Consider the following 21,492-nt stretch of genomic DNA (forward strand, 5'->3'; position numbering starts at 1 on the left):
CCAACTGTTACTATGAGTTTAAATCGCTACCACTTTAAAAAAAAAAATTCTTAATTTTTTTGGCTGAGCCACACAGCATGTGGGATCTTAGTTCCCCAACTAGAGACTGAACCCTCTCCCCTGGAGTGGGAAGTGTGGTCCTAACCACAGGACCACCGGGAAGGCCTTCCACCTTTTACTGAGGGCACAAATGCTTCAGGTGATTAGTGCTGAGGTCCTCCCCCGGCCTGTGTCACAGGAAGCCGCATCTCAGGCAGGGCGCCTGCCTTCTTCGGGTCACCTGCCGGAAGGTGGTGCCCTGTGACCTGACCCTAGCCCTCTGGGAAGCCTCCACCACCGGATGCCTTGAGTTTATAGCCAGGCCCCCTCACCCCACACCCAGGTGGGCCACCTGCCCATGCTCTCCTTGGCGGCCAGAACAGCCTCCGGTGGTTTTGCTGCCCTGTTGCCTCCAGGATTAAACCCAGCTGCCTGCCCTCTCCCCATCCATTCCTGTGCCTTCGGCTCAGCCCCAGCCCACCCCGGCCCCACTCTGTCCCTCCGCACTCCCCTCTGTTCGCAGCTCGATCTTCCTGTCAGTTTTTAAGGCCGCAATTTGGCCACCCAGCTCGGTGCTCGTCTAAGCTGGTTGCTCAGGCTGGTCACTTCTCTCCTTGCCCAGCGCCTTGCCAGGCAGGCCTGCAGGGCACTAGCCCTGGCGGGCTCTCTTGCCCATTTAGTCTGCAGTGGCTCTCGCCCGCTCCTTCCTCATTGCCTCTTGCCTCCTCGGCCTGTCCTGATGCTCTTTACTGGACCCCAACCCCCCTCCAGGCCCCTGGTGCCCCAGCCCCACCTCCAGCAGCTCCGGCCGGGGGTCATCTTGGTCAGCGCCTCACCCCCACCCACTCGGGAGTTTGAGGACTGAGTTTTCCCGTGTCACGTGATTGTCAGTGATGGTAAACAAGCTGGCTCTCCTCCCACCCACCCCCAGCCCCACAGCGTAGGGCACACGGATGGTGTTCTGGCCGGGAAGGAGCAGGAGGAGAGGAGGAACGAGAGCCAGCTTTTGTTCGGCTGGATGCGGACACTCATCCAGACCTGTGTCCTCTGGCCGTCCGGCTCGCTCTCCGCATGGGACACCCCCTGCCTCTGTCTCTTGCCATCTGTCACTTTTGTGACTGCAGGACGGAGCTTCTCGGACTGTGTATCACTTCCCACTCGGAGGGTGGAGTCCTGCCACCATCACCGAAAGCTACATCTGAGAAGAGACCACCTTCAACGTCAGACTGCAGTCTGACGCCTCTGAGAAGTTGTCCGAAACCTAAAACACATTTTAATATCAATAGGAAAAAAAATAAGATTCTCATTGGAAGGAAGGAAACAACAAACACAGCTTCGTTTTGGTCTGTTTAGTCCAGCCGGGTCTCAGACTTTATCAGGAAGAGTCGTTCCCGGTTCCCTTTACCTTTTGCCTCCCTGTGCTGTGTGCTTAAGTCACTCAGCGGTGTCTGACTCTCTGCCACCCCGTGGACTGTATGTAGCCCGCCAGGCTCTGCTGTCCACGGCCATTGTCCAGGCAAGAATACTGGAGTGGGTTGCCATGCCCTTCTCTTTGACTCCCTCAGTTCAGTTCCCTTAAAACCCCAGATGGTTTTGATTGGGAGGAAAGCTTGTCCTGGAAGTAAGTGTAACACACTTGGTTTCATAAATTCCAATGCAACCTCAAGTACAGAAATGCCCTAATAAGTTTCCAAGGAAAACTCTTTAGTCTGAATAGTTAAACCTATAGTATTTTCATTTGTACTCAGTGGACTAATACCATTGTGATTTTCACTTTATATTTTAATGTTCTTTTGGCGCCAGGAACATCTTGCAAGCAAATGACTAAGGTCAGCAGTTCGAAGTTATGTGGGGGATTTGTGGGCCCAGGGAACGACTCAGGAGTCACTCAGAACAGTGGGGTTCTAGTTCAGATCAGCGTGCTGGGGTCTCACCCTCGTTTCCCAGGGATCTTTCTACAGAGCAGCCCTTTTCTTTCTGTGTCTTTGCTTCAGTCTCCTCTTGAGTTCCTCCTCCCAGTCTATAAATATCCCCAAGTTCCTCCCATCTTAGAACCCAAACCCTCCCCCAGCGTTGCATCCCCCCCCCCCCCCCCCCCCCCGTTCTGCTGCTTTCTCTTGCTCTCCCTCAATCTCTGCCTCTTCAGCAGAATTTCTTGAAGGCACTGCCTCCACAGCCTCCACTTCCTCCGGGTAAGGCGGCCCAGCGCCTCTCCCCGGCCCATCCCCACGGCTGGGCGGGGAGTCTTCCAGGTCTCCCCCCGCCGGGGGCGGGGTGTGTGTGTGTCTAACCCCGCCTCCCAGTTTGTCAACCGGACCCTCTCTTCCCGTGTGCACGCCCCTGCGTTCAGGCAGTGCGCCGCTCTGCGAGTTTTCTTCTCCTGTAATGGTTTTCCCAACCATTTTAGGGTTTATTGTCTTTTTAGAAGAGGAGGATCAAAAAGTAGAACAAACTTTTCTACTTGATTCAAAAAATTAATAAATAGGTTCAAGTCCAAATTAAAATTCATGGTATCTGCCCTGGAACATTATTCCTTTTCTTCTTAAAAAATATTAAGAAAAGTTATCCGGAGAGACTTCTGCCCTGCCAATGTCACATTAGACTAGGGCGTTATCGAACAAGCCACCTTAGGGCCATTTGATGCTGGCGTAGTAACGACCAGGGCCCCAGCCTTGCTCATTGACATGTTAATCTGTAGAAGATTGGTAAGTAAAACAAAATTATTTGTGTCTGGCAGAGATGCAGATACGTTCTGCCCGATACAAACGGTAACCTCAGAGTTTTGCTTCCCTGGACTGTGTGGTGTCCACCAGATTTCCTCCAACGTGGAGGTCCCATTTGAGCCCTGCTCCTCGCGCCGACTACACACCCTCCGTTTCTGGCATCCTGCTTTAAAACCCGTGCTCCATCTGTGACACACAGCCACTCGACGAATCAAACAGTTTCGACTTTTTTAAAAGTCCTAAGTTGAAGATGGGATTGTCCGGTGAAGAGAAGGCTTGGGAACGAAGTGCTTCTGGAAAACAGCGTTCGTCACAGGAGACTTCGTCCACGCTCACTCTGGACGGCAGCGCGGCCCCCGGGCCCGCGGAGGACCGGACGCCCCGGCCGCCAGTCGGGCGGGCGACAGGGCGGAGCCGGCTCTGCGGCGCGCTCCCGACCCAACGAGGCTGAGACGGAACACCGGCTCCCCGGAGGAGGCGGACGGAGGCCTGCGTGCACGGGATAACGGTCCCCTAGGAGACCCCCCGCTGCGGCAGGGAGCCAATCAGCTCTCTCCCTGCTGGTAGACGTCAGGCCGGGCCCCGCCTCTTATATTGCGCCTGCGCAGGCCGTCGCCTAGCGGCCGGGTCTTGGTCCTTTGCGCGCGCGCGCGAGCGGCCCTCCCATGAGGCCTTGCGAGGTTGGGCGGCGGCGGGCTTCTGAGGGGCGCGAGCCGAGCTTCCTGAGGTGAGCGGCGCCGGACTCGCAGTTCTCTCAGGCGGGCGGTGGGACGGCGGGAGCGGCGCAGGTCAGCGGCTGCGTCTTCTTGCCGGGCGCCCTTGGGGACGTCTTTCGGGCGCGCGAGTAGTTTCCCGCGCAGCGCAGTCGCGGTCCTCAGGGGGAGGGGGCGGGGGGCAGCGACCTGAGAGACTGGCGACTCCAGTGCGGTCGGGGGGCGGCCGGAGGGACGAGGGGCGCAGCGGCGGGAGACTGAGGGCTCCAGTGCGGTGAGGGGGCGGCGGGAGGGCCCGGGGCGCAGTGCCCGGAGAGGCGAGCGGCGCGGCGGAAGACTGGGGACTCGAGTGCCGGCGGGGAGCCGGGCTCTCGTGCGGTTATCGCGGCGAGGGGCGCGGCCGGAAACGGGGTCTCCAGTGAGGGTGGGCTGTGGCGGGGGGCGCGGCCCTGGAGGCTCTGCTGGGACGCGGGGGGCGCACTCCCAGCCCCGCCGGCCGGCCGGCCCCCGCGTGGTCGGTTCAGTTCAGTCGCTCAGTCGTGGCCGACTCTTTGCGACCCCGTGGACTGCGGCACGCCAGGATTCCCCGTCCAGCACCAACTCCCGGAGTTTACTCAGACTCGTGTCTGTCGAGTCGGTGACGCCATCCAACCGTCTCATCCTGTGTCTCCCCTTCTCCTCCTGCCTTCAACTTTTGCCAGCATCAGGGTCTTTTCAGATGAGTCAGGTCTTCGCATCAGACGGCCAAAGTATTGGAGTTTCAGCTTCAACATCAGTCCTTCCAGTGACTGTTCAGCACTGATTTCCTTTAGGAATTGACCCGCTTAAGGTTTGTGCAGTTTGTCGTCGGGCCGACTGGACCGCCTCTGTGGACGAATATTTTATCGACGCGCACACAGATCGTTCATCGCTGAATGACACAGAATCAGAGTGCCGCAGGTTACTGGGTCTCTCCTTTGAACCTCTCGTTCCCGTCGCTGGAGTTCGCAGCGTGGATTATTCAGTGGTCCCTTTGCTGAAAATAACAAACGCCTGAAATACCTTTAAGGACTGCTCAGTCCTTTGGTTCTTTTCAAGTCGGCGGTGGTTCTTAAGCCTGGTTTTCTCTGCACTAGGTTGGTCGTGTCTGACTTTGCTTTTTGCGTGAATGCGGCTGCTGATTGAGTCATTCAGGTAAATATTCAGTTGACTCTTCCTTAATATCTGACCATATTTGTTTCTGTCTTGGAAAGGACAGGGAAAAGAGGCTGTTTAGTCACGTGACGGCGTGGATATATTTAGATCCATCTGTTTTGAATTAAAAATGAATTGCTGATCTATAAAATGTATCTTAAACCATGTTACCTTTGGAAAAATAAGATTTTCTTGTTAATTAGCCTTTCATTACTGTTTCAGTGTTCTGAGTAATACTCTAATTATTTCTCTCTGTCAGATTTTTCAGCTACAACTATCTCTGGGTTAGATAGTTCCCAAATATCTTGTAATATTTATCTGTATAATACTTTAAAAGATAGAGTCGCCTTATTTGTGGTCTAATACTTGGTTTTTTTTTCCCCTCTAGGATAAATTATTATAGATTCTAAAAATATTTTTCCCCCTTCTCTATGGACTTAACATAAAATTAGTTTTGTATGTAGTTGGACTTATTTTCTAAATAGCAACACCATTAAAGCCTTATCACTTACAAAATTTTGGGTAGTTAAACCATGAGCTGTGGAAAAGAATTTGTGGAAACATTAAAAAAAATTGATTATCCCAAAGCTGATATTCTTAATGGGGAAGATTTTGACTGGTTGTTTGTTGAAAATGAATCGTTTTTGAAGTGGTTTTGTGGGAATGTGAATGAACAGAACATATTGTCTGAAGAGGAATTGGAAGCTTTTAGCGTTCTTCAAAAATCAGGCAAGCCCATCCTAGAAGGAGCAGCATTGGATGAAGTTCTTAAAACCTGTAAAACTTCTGATTTGAAGACACCTACCTTGAATGACAAAGAGCTAGAGAAATTAGAGGATGAGGTTCAAACTCTGCAGAAATTAAAGAACCTAAAAATTCAGCGACGTAATAAATGCCAGTTGATGGCTTCAGTAACTAGTCACAAATCTCTGAGGTTAAATGCTAAAGAAGAAGAAACCAATAAAAAGCTGAAACAGAGTCAAGGAATTCTAAATGCTACAAATACCAAGATCAGTAATGAACTTCACACTCTTAGTGATGGAGTTGCGAAGTTAATGATGTTCTTCAGACGGTCTGATTTGGGTCAGGGAACAAATCCACTGGTGTTTTTATCTCAGTTTTCGTTGCAAAACTATCTAAGCCAAGAAGAGCAAAGTACGGCAGCATTAACCTTATATACCAAAAAACAGTTCTTTCAGGGTATACATGAAGTAGTTGAAAGTTCAAATGAAGAAAATTTTCAACTTTTAGATATGCAGGCACCATCTGTTTGTGATAATCAAGAAGTTCTTGAGGAGAGACGGCTAGAAATGGCTAGGCTGCAGCTGGCATACATTTGTGCTCAACATCAGTTAATTCACTTGAAAGCAAATAATTTGAGCCTAAAGTCAAGTATAAAGTGGGCAGAGGAGAATCTTCACAGCCTCACTAGCAAGGTAAGCGTGAGAAATGAGACTGGATTCATATTTAAGTTGTTAATTATGAAATAATATTGGGAGGTCCCCTGGAGAAGGGAATGGCAACCCACTACAGTATTCTTGCCTGGAGAATTCCATAGGAGGAGCTGGTGGGCTGTAGTCTGCTGCTGCTGCTGCTAAGTCACATCAGTCGTGTCCAACTCTGTGTGACCCCATAGACTACAGCCCACCAGACTCCCCCGTCCCTGGGATTCTCCAGGCAAGAGTATTGGAATGGGGTGCCATTACCTTCTCTGGGGCTGCAAATAGTCAGACACGACTGAGTGACTAACACACGCTGCTAGTAAAGTACTTTAGAAAGGGATGTAATAAGTAATTACGTTTTATTTTCTGTTCAGTGTTTAGTTGTGGTATGTTACTGTTTCACACAAATAAATCTTAGTGGAGGGCAGAAATAGTAATTATAACCCAACCACGTTATCTAGCTCATTTTCAAAAGTACTTTTGCATTCTGTGTTGGTTCATACACGGATAAGGCTGACGTTGTCTTTTTTATGATGAATGAGCCTCATTGCTGTTACGGGTAGTCTGCCTTATTTGCTCTGACCAGAGGATGGTGCTAATGAAATCCAGTTCAGTGGATTGAAACTCCTGATTGTTTTTTAAGAATGTACAGATGTATTAAAGATATCTACCTGCACTCTTGAGTAGCTTGCTTTCCTGCTCATGTAACCAGTAAATAGTTGAGTAAAAAGAACAGCTTTTCTGAAGCTAAATACCCAGAATTGTCACAAACTTCAGAATGATGTGTGAAGTCCCGTCATTTTGTAGAAGTTCTAAAGTCAATGAGCAGGGTGGGAGAATAGCTACTGAGATTATTTTAAGGAAAGCATAAATAGCATACGTTAGTGTTTGAAAAGTAGTGTGGTAATGGGTGATTTTTTCTTAAGACAAACCTGACCAAAAATTCTCTGTTTTGGTAGCCATTTATGTGTCTAGTATTTTACACAGTAGTGATAGCGTCAGAAGTTAGCAAGTCATAATGGCTTTACCCTTGGTTTCATCTTCACTGTGCCGTTTTAAACTGCGATTTTGGCTTCTGTTAATACGAAACAAGTTTCTATTAGTGAGTATGTTACCGATAACCTAAAACGGAAAGTGAAGATAATTTAAAAACTATTCCTACTTCGTATTTACAGTTTGAAATGTAATTGTTTTCTTTGTGTAGGCTCTTGGCAAAGATAATTTGGATGCTAAAATTTCTAGCTTGAACAGTGAAATTCTGAAACTTGAAGAGCAAATCACTCATATGAAAGGCAAAATTTTGCCTGCTGTGGTGAAAGAGAATGCCCAGTTACTGAATATGCCGGTCGTAAAGGGAGATTTCGACCGACAGATTGCTAAACAAGACCGTCACACAGCAAGACAAGAGGTAGTTTTAAATCAGTTGATAAAGCAAAAGGCATCATTTGAACTTCTTCATTTATCGTATGAAATTGAACTGAGAAAGCATTGGGACATATATCGTCAGCTGGAAAACTTGGTTCACCTACTTAATCAAAGTAATTTGATGTTCCAGCAGCGATTAGAAATGCTAACAGATCCATCAGTATCTCAGCAGATAAATGCAAGGAATACCATTGATACCAAGGATTATTCTACTCATAGGTAGGTTTCTTTGTTTCTTTAGTGAGTAATTATATTTCTGTTTGTTTTTGTTAAGTACTAGAGTTTGAACTAAAATTGTGAAAGTTTAAAAAGTTCTTAGCACTTCATGTTTGGCGTTTGTATTTTTCCACCTTTCTGTTATGTGGGTCTATGTTTATTTTAATTTTTTTTCCCAGTTCCTCAGTTAATTTAATTTTTGAAAATTTTTTATAATTGAAGGCTAACCTTTTTCATTTATGTTAGATCTAGAAGTAGCTGGTTTAGAGGTGAGGTGGATGGTTTGGAGAATTGAAAATATACAATACAAGGCCTTTATTCATGTTTGGATGCTATTATTTAGATACTTTTAGATTTGGGGCAGGAGGCTGACTCCAGCAGGAAGTTTGAATGCATCTTGGTGTATATCAAGTATTGCTGAGCAGAGAATTGATTGCATTTGGAGAAGGTGGCGGTAGAGAGGAAAGAAGACTTCATTTTTGCATCTAGTCAGGTGAATCAGTAAGAATGACTGCTGGCTTCCGGTCTGTTCTGGATGTCTGAGCAATTAATGGTATGGAGATACTGAAGATGAACAGCTAAAGTAGTAAAAGGACTCAAAAATCTGGATTCTACTGGTGCTTTTTCTCTAGGCTAAAAGAAAATCATCTGATACTTTTTATTATTAATGAAGTGAAGAGCATGGATAGGGTTACGTCATTGCACAGTTTTAGAAGGTGGCATTGACATCATGATTCTGTGTGAATGGGGCCCCCTGGAATTGTGTAGTCACATTCCACAAGAACAGAATCAGCCTTGGGCTTGAACTGGTTTGGGGCTTCCTTGGGGCTCAGATGGTAAACAATCTGCCTGCAGTGCAGGAGACCTGGGTGTATATCGATCTCTGAGTGTATATCATCTCTGGGTCCAGAAGATCCCTTGGAGACGGGAATGGCTTCTCACTGCCATATTCTTGCCTGGTGAATTCCATGGACAGAGGAACTTGGCAGGCTACAGTCCGTGGAGTCACGAAGAGTTGGGTACAACTCAGCGACTAACACTTTCACTGCTTTTCACTTTGAACCAGTTTCAAGAAGACTAAGAAAAAGAGCAGATTCTTTTTGTCATATATGCGTAGAAGGTGCTGCCTCACGTTTTTCCGTTTGTACTGTAGGATTTTTCTGCCATTAATGTTTGAAGTATGATAATGGCCTCTTGGCTCATTAGGAATTTGTCAAGCAAATGTAGACATGACCGGAGTAGCAAGTTTACTGTTAATATTTATGTAGCTTGTATTTTCAATTTTTCTCTTTTAAGTCTACCACAGTCCTTTAAAATTAGGTAGATGTTAAGACGTGAAAATGGAATCTCAAAGGTTGACTTGACTTAGGTCTTACATGACAGCTAGCACTCAGACCTAAGTCTTCTGTTTCAAGTTCTTTGCTGTTTCTGCTACATCATAGTTGTGTTCTGTGAAAGGAGTGTTTTCTAGGGCGGTATCTCTGAAATGTACTTTAATTGAAGTAGGTTAATGGCAGTTAAAGTCAGAAATAATTTTATGTCTAAAATGTGGAAGATGGGAAAACTGGGGAATTCAGATACAATAATTAGAATATGTATTTCTGTAATGAGATAGTATTGTAGTTGGAAAGTTTTTAATTGTTTGATTAATATTTACAAATCGTTAGCTTTCCCAAAGATGCCCCAATATATAGTGTGTTATAATTTTGAAAACTGTACTGACTTAAGAATTTTTTCTAATTTTTATTTCCACATTTTAGGCTTTATCAACTTTTAGAAGGAGAGAATAAGAAAAAAGAATTGTTTATAACCCATGGAAACCTGGAAGAAGTAGCTGAGAAATTAAAACAGGATGTTTCTTTGGTACAAGAGCAGTTGGAAGTATCTGCTCAAGAACATTCTTTGTTTCTGTCCAAACTAAACAATGATGTGAACATGCTTTGTGAAGCTTTGTATCAAGGAGGAAATCAGCTTTTGCTTAGTGATCAGGTAGGTGCTTACCATGGTAATTAAAAATGCTTAAAAAAAAATAATGTCAGGCTCCTCCGTCCATGGGATTTTCCAGGCAAGAATACTGGAGTGGGGTGCCATTGCCTTCTCCAATGTTCATTGTGAAAGATACTAAAGAAAATGTTAACATGAAGAAAATATTACCCCATTTCCCTAATAGTAACATTTTTTTATCTCATTTTTATTCACATATAAATGTATTTTTCAAGTAGCTTTGGTCAAAGTTTTTAAAATTTGTTCAATATTTCCGATATGAAAGGATATGTAATGTTTATGGTAAGAATTAAAAAAAAAAATAAAACCATCCCTGTATTTTTTCACCTATTTTAACACACAGAGGATTGCTCTTATATCTTTAAAATCCTGTGTACCCTTAGTAGTAGCTCCTTCTAATAGCATTCCCCTCTCTTTTTTCAGGGAGGAACTACTATGCTAAGTTTTGTCATTTGCTTTCTTTTATTTATAATACAGACTGTGTGTTATTTAGTTTAGTGTGTTTCTGAACTTTATATAGATTGTATTATATATACTTCAGTAACTTGCTTGTTTCTTATTATGATTTTGGGTTTCATCCATGTGGATGTTTGTAAAACTTAGCTCATGTATAGTTTTCTCTTCTGTGTAGTTAGCATTCCTTTTGTGAAATTCCACAGTTTAATTACCTGTTCTGTTGACAGACGTTTAGATTATTTCCAGTTTTTGCTGTTGCAGCTCACACTGCTGTGGATAGCCTTGTCACCTGTCTTACGGATGCATGTCTCTTTCTCTCTGTCTCCTCACATAGGACTGGAGTTGCTGAATAACAGGTTCTGTTTTACATAATACATCAAACTGACTTTAGAAGTGGTTGTACCATATTGTATCAGCAGTGTTTAAGAGATGCTCTTTTACCATATTTTTTCATCACATAGTGCTATTTGCATTTATAATTTTCTCTCACTCTGCATAGATATAAAATAGCATCCTGTTGAGGTTAGAATTTGCATTTCTCTGATCATGGCGGTTGAGCCCCCTTTGGGTAGGAGTTCTTGTATGTATTTCAAATGCCAGTCATTTGTCAGTGATGTGTGTTGCATATGTTTGCTCCCTATTTGGGTCTTCTTTTTTTCTTTTTTATTGTTACCTGTTAGTTTGTTTTTGACTTTTTTTCTTTTTTTTAAGATTTCAATTCTGATGTAATTTATCACTCTTATGCTTTGCCCTTTTTTATATCTGTGAAAGTTTGCCCTTAACATAGTCATGACAGTCCCTTTTGCTTTATCTTAAAAGTTTATGCTGTTCTAGTTCAGTTCTTTAATCCACCAGGAGTTTGTGACATGAGAAGTAGAGTTCTAATTTTATTGTTGTTATTTCCCCATGAATAACCACATTGTCCCATTACCGCTTACTGAGGCATCCACATTTAACATTGGTATCTTTCTGGTGAAAAGACCCTCATACGTTAAAACACATACAAGATCCTCCTTGAGTGTCTCTCACCTTCATGCATGTTCCTTAGATATTGAGAGCACTGCCAGTTCTGAGCCATAAGCCGGGTTCAGAGTCTGTTTTGGAGGACGAGATAGTTGGATGGCATCACCGACTCAATGGACATGAATTTGAGTAAGCTCTGGGAGAAGTGGTGAAGGACAGGGAAGCCTGGCGTGCTGCAGTCCATGGGGTTGCAAGGTGTTGGACGCGACTGAGTGAACAACAGACGATTCCTGTCTGGACTGTGATTCTAGCCAAGGGCTCTTCCTCTCGGGCCGTCCTCACCTTCAGATCCTCGGTGCCCTTGGTTTATCACAGACAGTCTCCTGTTGGGCGTGCTACCTTCTGTGGGCCTTGGGCTTTGCCGCTCGTCTTGTCAGTGCCAGGAATCATGGCTTCTGTTTTTCCAAGATGAGCGATTGAGTATAGCGGCTTTGGGCTCTCTTACCAGTCTGCATTGTTTTATGGACTTGTGGTCTTTTAAAGTCTTGTTGTCTCTTTGTTGCTTTTAGGGAGCTTTTGGGTTTTGTTTTTTGGTGGTGTTGCTGTGCTGGGTCTTCCGTTGTCGTGCGTGGGCTTTCCCTTGTTGCGGTGAACAGAGGCTCTTTAGTTGGGGCATGGACTCTCTCGTTGCCCCGTGGCATGTGGGATCTTAGTTCCCTGACCAGGCATCGAATCTGTGTCCCCTGCGTTGTAAGGTGGATTTTTAATCACTGGACCACCAGGGAAGTCCTAGGAAGATTTTACTTTGTTTCTTTAAATACTTCATTTCATTTTTTACATTTTTTCCTATGGAAGAATTGATCTGAATAACTACCTTATCTTTTCTTGAAATAAGACAGCTTATGATTAGTTTTTAAAATAATTTTTTATTATAAAATATACAAAGTGTAAAATTTACAATTTTAACCATTTTAACGTGTGCAATTACGATGACGTTAAGAACATTTGCAGTGTCGTGCAGCCGTGTCACTGTTTACTTCCAGAACTTTTCTCATCCCACATGGGCTAAACTCTGTGCCTGTTAAATATTAATTCTCTGTTACTTCTCTTCCCCATCCCTGGTAATCTCTATTCCATTTTCTGTCTCTATAAATTTGCCTACTATAGGTATCTTATAAAAGTAGAGTCATATAATAACATTTGTCCTTTTGTCTTTGGGTTATCTCAGCATAATGTCCTTAAGTATCATCCATATTGCATCAGGTGTGAGAAGTTTATTCCTTTTTGGTGCTGAATATTCTGTTGTGTATATATACCACATTTTATCCGTTCATCTGTATTTTATCATCTCATTTTATCTGTTTAACTGTTCATCTGTTCATAGACACTTGAGTTGTTTACACCTTTTATCTGTTGTATATAATGCTGCTATGAATGTCGGTGTGCAAGTATTTAAGTCTCTGTTTTCATTCCTTTTGGGTATATGCCTACGAGTGAATGCTGAATCATGGTAAGCCTGTGTTTAACTTTTTGAGAATCTGTCCAGCAGCTGTACCAGGGTTCTAGTTTCTATATGTCCTCACCTACAGTTGTTATTTTCCCTTTTAAAAAAGTATATAGTAGTCATCCTCGTGGATATGAAGTGATACTTGTGATTAGTTTTTTAAAGTCTCCTATTACTGATTCTATCTTCTTGATCTTTTAAATAATTACGTAAAAATCCTATGATGGTGGATTTGAAATTTTCTCATTGTAGTTCTATCAGTTTTTTATTTATATTTGAGTCTATTTTATACGTTACATCCAAGTTTAAAATTGCAGTGAATTATTATCCTGGTAGATTTAAATTGCAGTGATTTAACTGTTTAGCATTATATAATGACCCTGTATTGTGCTTTTTGTCTTAATTTTCTCTTGTCCAATATTAATATTCCTATGCTATTTTCTTTTGGTTAGTATTTGCAAAGTAGATGCTTTTTTCCTTTACTTATGTATCTTTTATATTTTCCTTTTTATTTAGCATTATGAAATAAACATTTCCATGCTACAATAATTTTAATTTTTAATGTTTATAATACTCTGTTGATTTAATTACTATGTCATAATTTCTGTAACTAGTCCACCATTTGGATGAACTCTTAGAGATATTATAGAATTATGAGGTTTCTTGGGTTATACACATTATTTTTAGCTTTTGATACTGTCATACTGCTTTTGAAAGGAGTTTACCTACTTAAAATGTCACTGGCTATTTGAATGTCTACTAGATACCGTTTATCATGTGATACAACATAATTTCACGAGTTTCTAAGAAAGAAAAAACTTTTTCATGTAAACTGACAGTACTTTCTTATTTAGAATTTTTATTTCATACCTATTAGAAGATATCCTTTAGGTGTGATAGACATAGGTTTTTATCATATTTCTTAGAAATAAACATTAAAAGGAAAAAGCCAATTAAAATGATTAAGGTATTTCTGAAACTTCACATTCAGTGTCCATTTCTATGTTATTTCTTGACTCAGTATTTTTTGTGTTTTTCTGCACTGTACATAAACAATGTTGGTGATGGCAAAAAACTTACTGTTCAGTTGATAAGTCGTTTCTGACTCTGCAGCCCCATGGACTACAGCACACCAGGCTCCTCTGCCTTAGCTGTCTCCCGGAATTTGCTCAAATTCATGTCCATTGAGTCAGTGATGCTATCCAACCATCTCATTCTTTGTCTCCCACTTCTCCTGCCCGCAATCTTTCCAGCATCAGGGTCTTTTCCAGTGAGTCGGCTCTTCATATCAAGTGGCCAGAGTATAGGAGCTATAGTTTCAGCATCAGTCCTTCCAGTGAATGTTCACAGTTGATTTTCTTCAGGGTCGACTGGTTTGATCTCCTTGCTGTTCAAGGACTCTGAAGAGTCTCCTCCAGCACCACAATTCGAAAGCATCAGTTCTTCGGCGCTCAGCTTTCTTTATGGTCCAGCTCTCACATCTGTACATGACTGCTGGAAAAACCATAGTTTTGACTATATGGACTTTGATCGGCCAGTGATGTCTCTGATTTTTAATACGCTCTCTAGGTTTGTCATAGCTTTCCTTCCAAGGAGCAAGGGTCTTTTCATTTCTTGGCTACGGTCACCATTTGCAGTGATTTTGGAGCCCAAGAAAATAAAATCTGTCCATTTCCATTTTTTCCTCTTCTATTTGCTGTGAGGTGATGGGGGCTTATGCCATGAGCTTAGTTTTCTGAATGTTCAGTTTTAAGCCAGCTTTTTCACTCTCTCACCCTCATCAAGAGGCTCTTTAGTTCCTCTTCACTTTCACTGATAAAATGTGGTCCACTGGAGAAGGGAATGGCAAACCACTCCAGTATTCTTGCCTCAAGAACCCCATGAACAGTATGAAAAGGCAAAAAACTAAATGACCTGATTTTAAAATGGGCTAAGGACTTGAATAGACATTTCTCTAAACAAGATATATAAATGGCCAACAGGTTTATGAGTAGTTGCTCAACGTCACTAATTATCAGAGAAGTGCAAAGCAAAACCACAGTTGAGATATCACCTTACACCTATTATAACTATTATCAAAAAAACCAAAAGAGTAGTGTTGGTGAGGATGTGGGGACATTGGAACCCTGGTACATTTTTGGTGGGAATGCAGAATGGTGAAGCTACTGTGGAAAACAGTATGGAATTTCCTCAAAAAAGTTAAAAATAGAACTGCTGTATGGTCCTGTAATCCTCCTTCTGGGTATCAAAGGAGGTAAAAGTAGGATATTAAAGAGATGTCTCCACTCACGTGTTCATTGCAGCCCTACTTGTAATAGCTAAGCTGTAGAAAAAACCTGAAAGTCCGTCTATGGAAGAATGGGAAAAGAAAATACAGTAGTATATACATACGGTGAAATATTATTCAGCCTTAAAAAAACTGCAAAATGCCACATGAATGAACCTTGAGGAGATTATGCTAAGTGAAAATAAGCTAGTCTCAAGAAAGAGTGCATGATTCCACTCACTGTGGGCTATCTAAAATAGACTCATTAGAAGCACAGAGTACAGTGGTGGTTGCCAGTGATGGAGAGTTGTTAATCAATAGGTATCGAGTCTCACTTAAGTGGCACAGTGAGCAGGTCCTAGCCATCTGCTACAGGACATTGTGCTAATAGTTACCAGTACAGTGTTGCGCCCTTGGATTTGTTAAGAGGGGAGAGCTCATGCCATGTGTTCTTAACCACAGTGAGAATTAGAGGGAAAATTGGTGCTGGAACCCCTGGTGTTCCGGTGGTTAGGGCCCCACGCTTCCAGGGCAGGGCCATGGCGTTGGTCCTTGGTTGGGGCACTAAGATCCTGCAAGTCTTGCAGGGAGGGGTATTACATATATGATAGAGTGCTTCTTATGCATGTCTGGTCAAGAACAGTTACACAATGCTCTTAATTATACAGTGCCTGTTGATTTCAGTTATATTAAACTGTGAGAGAATCCATTCTAAAATCACTAAAATATGGTGATTTTAGTATGATGTCATTGGGTATCATTATGTTTTTCCCTAGTCCAGTGAGATATAAAATGTCATCCATATGAATTTTAACTTGCATTTTTATTACATGAAGTTGAATATTTTTCAGTATTTGTAGTAGTATTTTAGTAACTATTAAGATCGTTAGTATTGAAGTTAAAGGTGAGATATTTCTCATTGTTTTCCAGTTTACAGGGTTTTTCCTCAGAGGCCACTTACTGTAGATACTACTTGATTTTTATTATTATTATTATTATTTTTTTACTGTAGTTTAAGAAGTACTGCTCTTTGGAGCTGGCATTTATGACGTGTGAAGCTAGTACTCTTGAACTTGTACATTAAAATCACCAGGGAGCCTGTTGAAATGTGGCTTCTGGCTTTGTTGCAGAGTGACTTAGCGTGGAGTGAGGTATAGGAATCTATTCATAGCGAGCATCAGGAGATTACCATACTGTGGATCATTCTGAGAAGTGGTCGAAAGCTGAGGTGTAGTTATAGCTACAGATTGTCTGAGAACCTCTTTGATGCTACTGTCTGATAAATTATAGGAGTAGAAAGCATGGTTAGAAAACCTAAGCGGCTTTTAATGTTAAGAAGTGAGGAATTTCAGTTATTAAATGTGGGGGGTCCAGAATGTTTAGGTTTTTGAGAAGAATTACATGGTAAATCAGCATTGTTGAATGTTACATGTAATTCCATCTTCTGTAACAGTGTGAAAAAAGAAAAATTATTTTATATTGGTAATTGCTTCATTTCAAGATTTTATCAGTACTTCTGATGTCCAGAGTAAACAGGTTAGGCTAAAACAAGGTTTGATTACTTTGGCAGAGTGTTAAGTTCCATGAAGGAAATGGTGTTCTTTTTGTGTGTGTGTGTGTGTGTTCATTTTTATAGTTGTAGACTCTAAAACAGTGCATGGTATGAGGTAGGCATTCAGAATACTTGTTGAATGTATAAATACGCAGAACAGTTTACGTATCAGATACTCTTCAGGGGGTATGAGTTTGCTTTGAATCACTTAAACTTGCCTACAGAAGTTGTTTCAATGGATCTTACATAGGCTTTTTGTTAATCCTGGATTTTTAATTGAGGTTCTTTTATTGTTGAGGTTGTGGGAATAATCATATCATTTAGATTCTTCCTATGTAAATTACATTTAAGATTTACGATTGGTGTTATGAATAGAGATTTTGAATTAAAAAGCATTATTATTTTCCTTTTAGGAGTTAACGGAGCAGTTTCGTCAAGTTGAATCTCAGCTAAATAAACTAAATTATCTTCTTACTGATATTTTTGCTGATGTGAAGACAAAAAGAAAACTGTTGGCATCTAATAAGCTGCATCAAGTGGAAAGAGAATTATATGTATATTTTTTAAAAGATGAAGATTATCTGAAAAATATTGTGGAGAATTTAGAAAACCAATCAAAGATTAAGACCATTGGTCTTGAAGACTGAAAATTGCCAAAAATGAAATCTTCACTGCATGTGCTTTACGTATTAGGAGAAGAATGCAGATAATAAACGTCATGAAAATTTTAAGCTTGAGGTCAATGAACCATTTCATTTAATGAATTTTGAGTATTATATCAATTTGGTTTATTTCTTATATGTTTGTTCAGAGTACCAGTGCTTTTTATAACCTGAGAATTTGCTTTGTGGCACTTATTCCTGGTAACCTTTTTTTAAAAAAAATTTATTTTTTAATAGTTGTTTTACATAATTTTGTTGTTTTCTGTCAAACCTCAACATGAATCAGCCATAGGTTTACAAAAATCCCCTCCCTTTTGAACCTCCCTCGCATCTCCCTCCCCATCCCACCCCTCTTGGTTGATACAGAGCCCCTGTTTGAGTTTCCTGAGACATAGAGCAAATTCCCGTTGGCTGTCTGTTTTACGTATGGTGATGTAAGTTTCCATGTTAGTCTCTCCATACATTGCACCCTCTCTTCCCCTCTCCCCATGTCCATAACTCTGTTTTCTATGTCTGTTTCTCCACTGCTGCCCTGCAAATAAATTTTTCAGTACCATTTTTCTAGATTCCCTATATATGCATTGCTGCTGCTGCCGCTAAGTCGCTTCAGTCGTGTCCGACTCTTTGCGACCCCATAGATGGCAGCCCACCAGGCTCCGCCGTCCTTGGGATTCTCTAGGCAAGATCACTGGAGTGGGTTGCCATTTCCGTCTCCAATGCATAAAAGTGAAAAGTGAAGGTGAAGTCGCTCAGTCGTGTCCCACTCTTTGCGACCCCATGAATCGCAGCACGCCAGGCCTCCCTGTCCCATCACCAACTCCTGGAGTTCACTCAAACTCAGGTCCATCGAGTCGGTGATGCCATCCAGCCATCTCATCCTCTGTCGTCCCCGTCTCCTCCTGCCCCCAATGCCTCCCAGCATTAGAGTCTTTTCCTATGAGTCAACTCTTTGCATGAGGTGGCCAGAGTACTGGAGTTTCAGCTTCAGCATCATTCCTTCCAAAGAAATCCGAGGGCTGATCTTCAGAATGGACTGGTTGGATCTCCTTCAATCCAAGGGACTCTGAAGAGTCTTCTCCAACACGACAGTTGAAACGCATCCGTTCTTCGGCCCCCAGCCTTCACAGTCCAGCTCTCACATTAGTATGTGATCTTTCTCTTTCTCTGTCTGACTGACTTCACTCTGTAATAGGCTTTAGGTTCATCTGCCTCAATAGAGCTGGCTCAGATGCATTCCTTTTTATGGCTGAGTACTGCTCCATTGTGTATCTGTACTACAGCTTCTTCATTCATCTGTCAGTGGATATCCAAGTTGCTTCCATGTTCTAGCTGTTGTAAATAGTGCTGCAGTGAACAGTGGAATACATGTGTCTTTTTCAATTTTGGTTTCCTAGGGTATATGCCTAGGAGTGGGATTGCTGGATCATATGGTGGTTTTATTTCTGGTTTTTTAAGGACTCTCCATATCGTCTTCCATAGTGGCCGTATCAATCTCCATACCCACCCGCAGTGCAAGAGAGTTCCGTTTCTCCACACCCTCTCCAGCATTTACTGTTTGTAGACTTTTTGATGATGGCCATTCTGACTGGTGTGAGGTGATAATCTCATTGTGGTTTTGATTTGCGTTTCTCTAACAATGAGCAATGTTGAGCTCTTCGTGTGTCAGCCATCCGTATGTCGTCTTTGGAGAAATGTGTTTTTAGGTCTTTTCCCACTTTTTGATTGGGTTTTTGTTTTTCTAGTGTGGAGTTGTATGAGCTATTTGTTTATTTTGGAACTTAATCCTTTGTCAGTTGTTTCCTTGGCTCTTTTCTCCTATTCTGAGGGTTGCCTTTTCACCTTGCTTATAGTTTCCTTTGCTGTGCAAAAAGCTTTTAAGTTTAATCAGTTCCCACTTGTTTGCTGTAGTTTTTATTTCCATTACTCTAGGAGGTGGGTCATAGAGGATTTTGCTTTGATTTATGTCACTGAGTGTTCTGCTTATGTTTTCATCTAAGAGTTTATAGTTTCTGGTCTTACATTTAGGTCTTTAATCCATTTTGAGTTGATCTTTGTGTATGGTGTTAGGAAGTGTTCTAATTTCATTCTTTTACATGTAACTGTCCAGTTTTCCCAGCACTATTTATTGAAGAGGCTGTCTTTGCCGCATTGTATATTCTTGCCTCCTTTGTAAAAAATAAGGTACCCATAGGTGCATGGGTTTATTTCTGGGCTTTCTGTCTTGTTCCATTGGTCTGTATTTCTGTTTGTGTCCCAGTACCATACTGTCTTGATGACTGTAGCTTTGTTGTATAATCTGAAGTCAGGAAGGTTGCTTCCTCCAGCTCCATTCTTTTTCAAGACTGCTTTGGCTGTTTGGGGTCTTTTGTGTTCCCATGTGAATTGTGAAATTTTTTGTTCTAGGTCTGTGAAAAATATCATTGGTAATTTGATAGGGACCACATTGAATCTGTAGATTCCATTTAGTACTATAGTCATTTTCACAGTATTGATTCTTCCTACCCAGGAGCATGGAGTATCTCTCCATCTGTTTATGTCATCTTTGGTTTCTTATAATTTTCTGTGTGCAGTTCTTTTGTCTTCTTCCATAAGTTTATTCCTGGATATTTTATTCTTTTTGTTGTAATGGTGACTGGGATTGATTCCTTAATTTCTGAGTTTTCATGGTTAATATATAGAAATGCGAGTGATTTCTGTGTATTGATTTTGTACCCTGTGACTTTGCTAAATTCACTGATTAGCTCTAGGAAATTTCTGATAGTATCTTTAGGGTTTTCTGTGTACAGTATCATGTCATCTGCAAACAGAGCTTTACTCTTCTGATCTGGGTTCCTTTTTTTCTTCTTCTCTGATTGCTGTGGCTAGGACTTCCAGAACTATGTTGAATAATAGTGGTGAGAGTGGACACCCTAGTCTTCCTCCTGATCTCAGGGGGGATACTTTCAGGTTTTCACCATTGAGAATAATGTTTGCTATAGGCTTATCATATATGGCCTTTACTATGTTGAGTTAGGTTCCTTCTGTGCCCATTTTTTGAAGAGTTTTAATCACAAATGGGTGCTGAATTTTGTCAAAGGCTTTTTGCACATCTATTGAGATTATCATGGTTTTTATCTTTCAATTAATACGGTGTTATCACATTGATTGATTTGCACATATTGAAGAATCCTTGCATCCCTGGAGTAAATCCAACTTGATCATGGTGTATGAGCTTTTTAATGTGTTGTTGGATTCTGTTTGCTAAAGTTTTGTTGAGGATTTTTGCATCTGTGTTCATCAGTAATAGTGGCCTGTAGTTTTTGTGTTGTCTTTGTCTGATTTTGGTATCGGGGATGGTGGGCTTGTAGAATGAGTTTGGAAGTACTCCTGCTGCAATTTTTGGAAGAGTTTTAGAAGGATAGGCATCAGTTCTTTTCTAAATGTTTGACAGAATTCTCCTGTGAAGCCATCTGCTCCTGGGCTTTTGTGTTTTGGGGGGGAGATTTTTGATCACAGCTGTGATTTCAGAGCTTGTAATTGGGTTGTTCATAATTTCTGTTTCTTCCTGGTTCAGTCTTGGAAGATTGAACTTTCCTAAGAACCTGTCCATTTTGTTGCCCTTTAGTTGTTCATGACAGTCTCTTAGAGTCCTTTGCATTTTTCCATTGTCTATTGTTACCGCTCCTCTACCATTTCTAATTTTGTTGACTTGATTCTTCTCTTTTTTTCTTGACAAGTCTGGCTAAAGGTTTGTCAATTCTATCTTCTCAAAGAACCAGCTTTCAGTCTTACTCATCTTCACTATTGTTTCTTTCACTTCTTTTTGTTCATTTCTGCTCTGACCCACATGATTCCTTTCTTTCTGCTAATTTTGGAGTTTTTGTTGCTCTTTTCCCAGTTGTTCTAGGTGTGAATTTAGGTTCTCTGTCTGAGGTTCTTCTTGTTTCTCGAGGGAGCATTGTATCGCTGTAAATTCCCTCTTGGAACTGCTTTTGCTGCGTCTCACAGGTTTTGATGTGTCATGTTTTCATTGTCATTTCTTTCTAGAAATTTTTTGATTTCCCTTTTGATTCCTTCAGTAACCTGTTGGTTACTTAGAAATGTATTGTTTCATCTGCATGTGTTTGTGTTTTTTACAGTTTTTTTCTTGTAATTGATACCTAGTCTCATAGCGTTGTGGCCCGAAAAGATGCGTGATACGATTTCAGTTTTCTTAAATTTACTGAGGTTTGATTTGTGACTCAAGATGTGGTCTGTCCTGGAGAATGTTCCATGTGCATTTGAGAAGAAGGTGTATTCTTCTGCATTTGGATGGAATGTCCTGAAGATTTCAGTGACATCCATCTCATCTAATATATCATTTAGGACTTGTGTT

At 41.7% G+C, this 21,492-nt stretch overlaps 1 protein-coding gene across 1 annotated transcript; it reads left to right on the forward strand.

Annotated features, from left to right (window-relative positions):
* Positions 1–5,181: 5,181 nt before the first annotated feature.
* On the forward strand, positions 5,182–17,123 carry HAUS3 (HAUS augmin like complex subunit 3). The gene is made up of 4 exons (XM_052642268.1): positions 5,182–6,084; positions 7,295–7,734; positions 9,492–9,720; positions 16,890–17,123. The coding sequence occupies exons 1-4, from the start codon at positions 5,182–5,184 to the stop codon at positions 17,121–17,123; spliced, it is 1,806 nt and encodes a 601-aa protein (XP_052498228.1).
* The last annotated feature ends 4,369 nt before the right edge of the window (positions 17,124–21,492 follow it).

This window comes from Budorcas taxicolor, chromosome 6, assembly GCF_023091745.1.
Source record: "Budorcas taxicolor isolate Tak-1 chromosome 6, Takin1.1, whole genome shotgun sequence".
Classification (NCBI taxonomy): Eukaryota; Metazoa; Chordata; class Mammalia; order Artiodactyla; family Bovidae; genus Budorcas; species Budorcas taxicolor.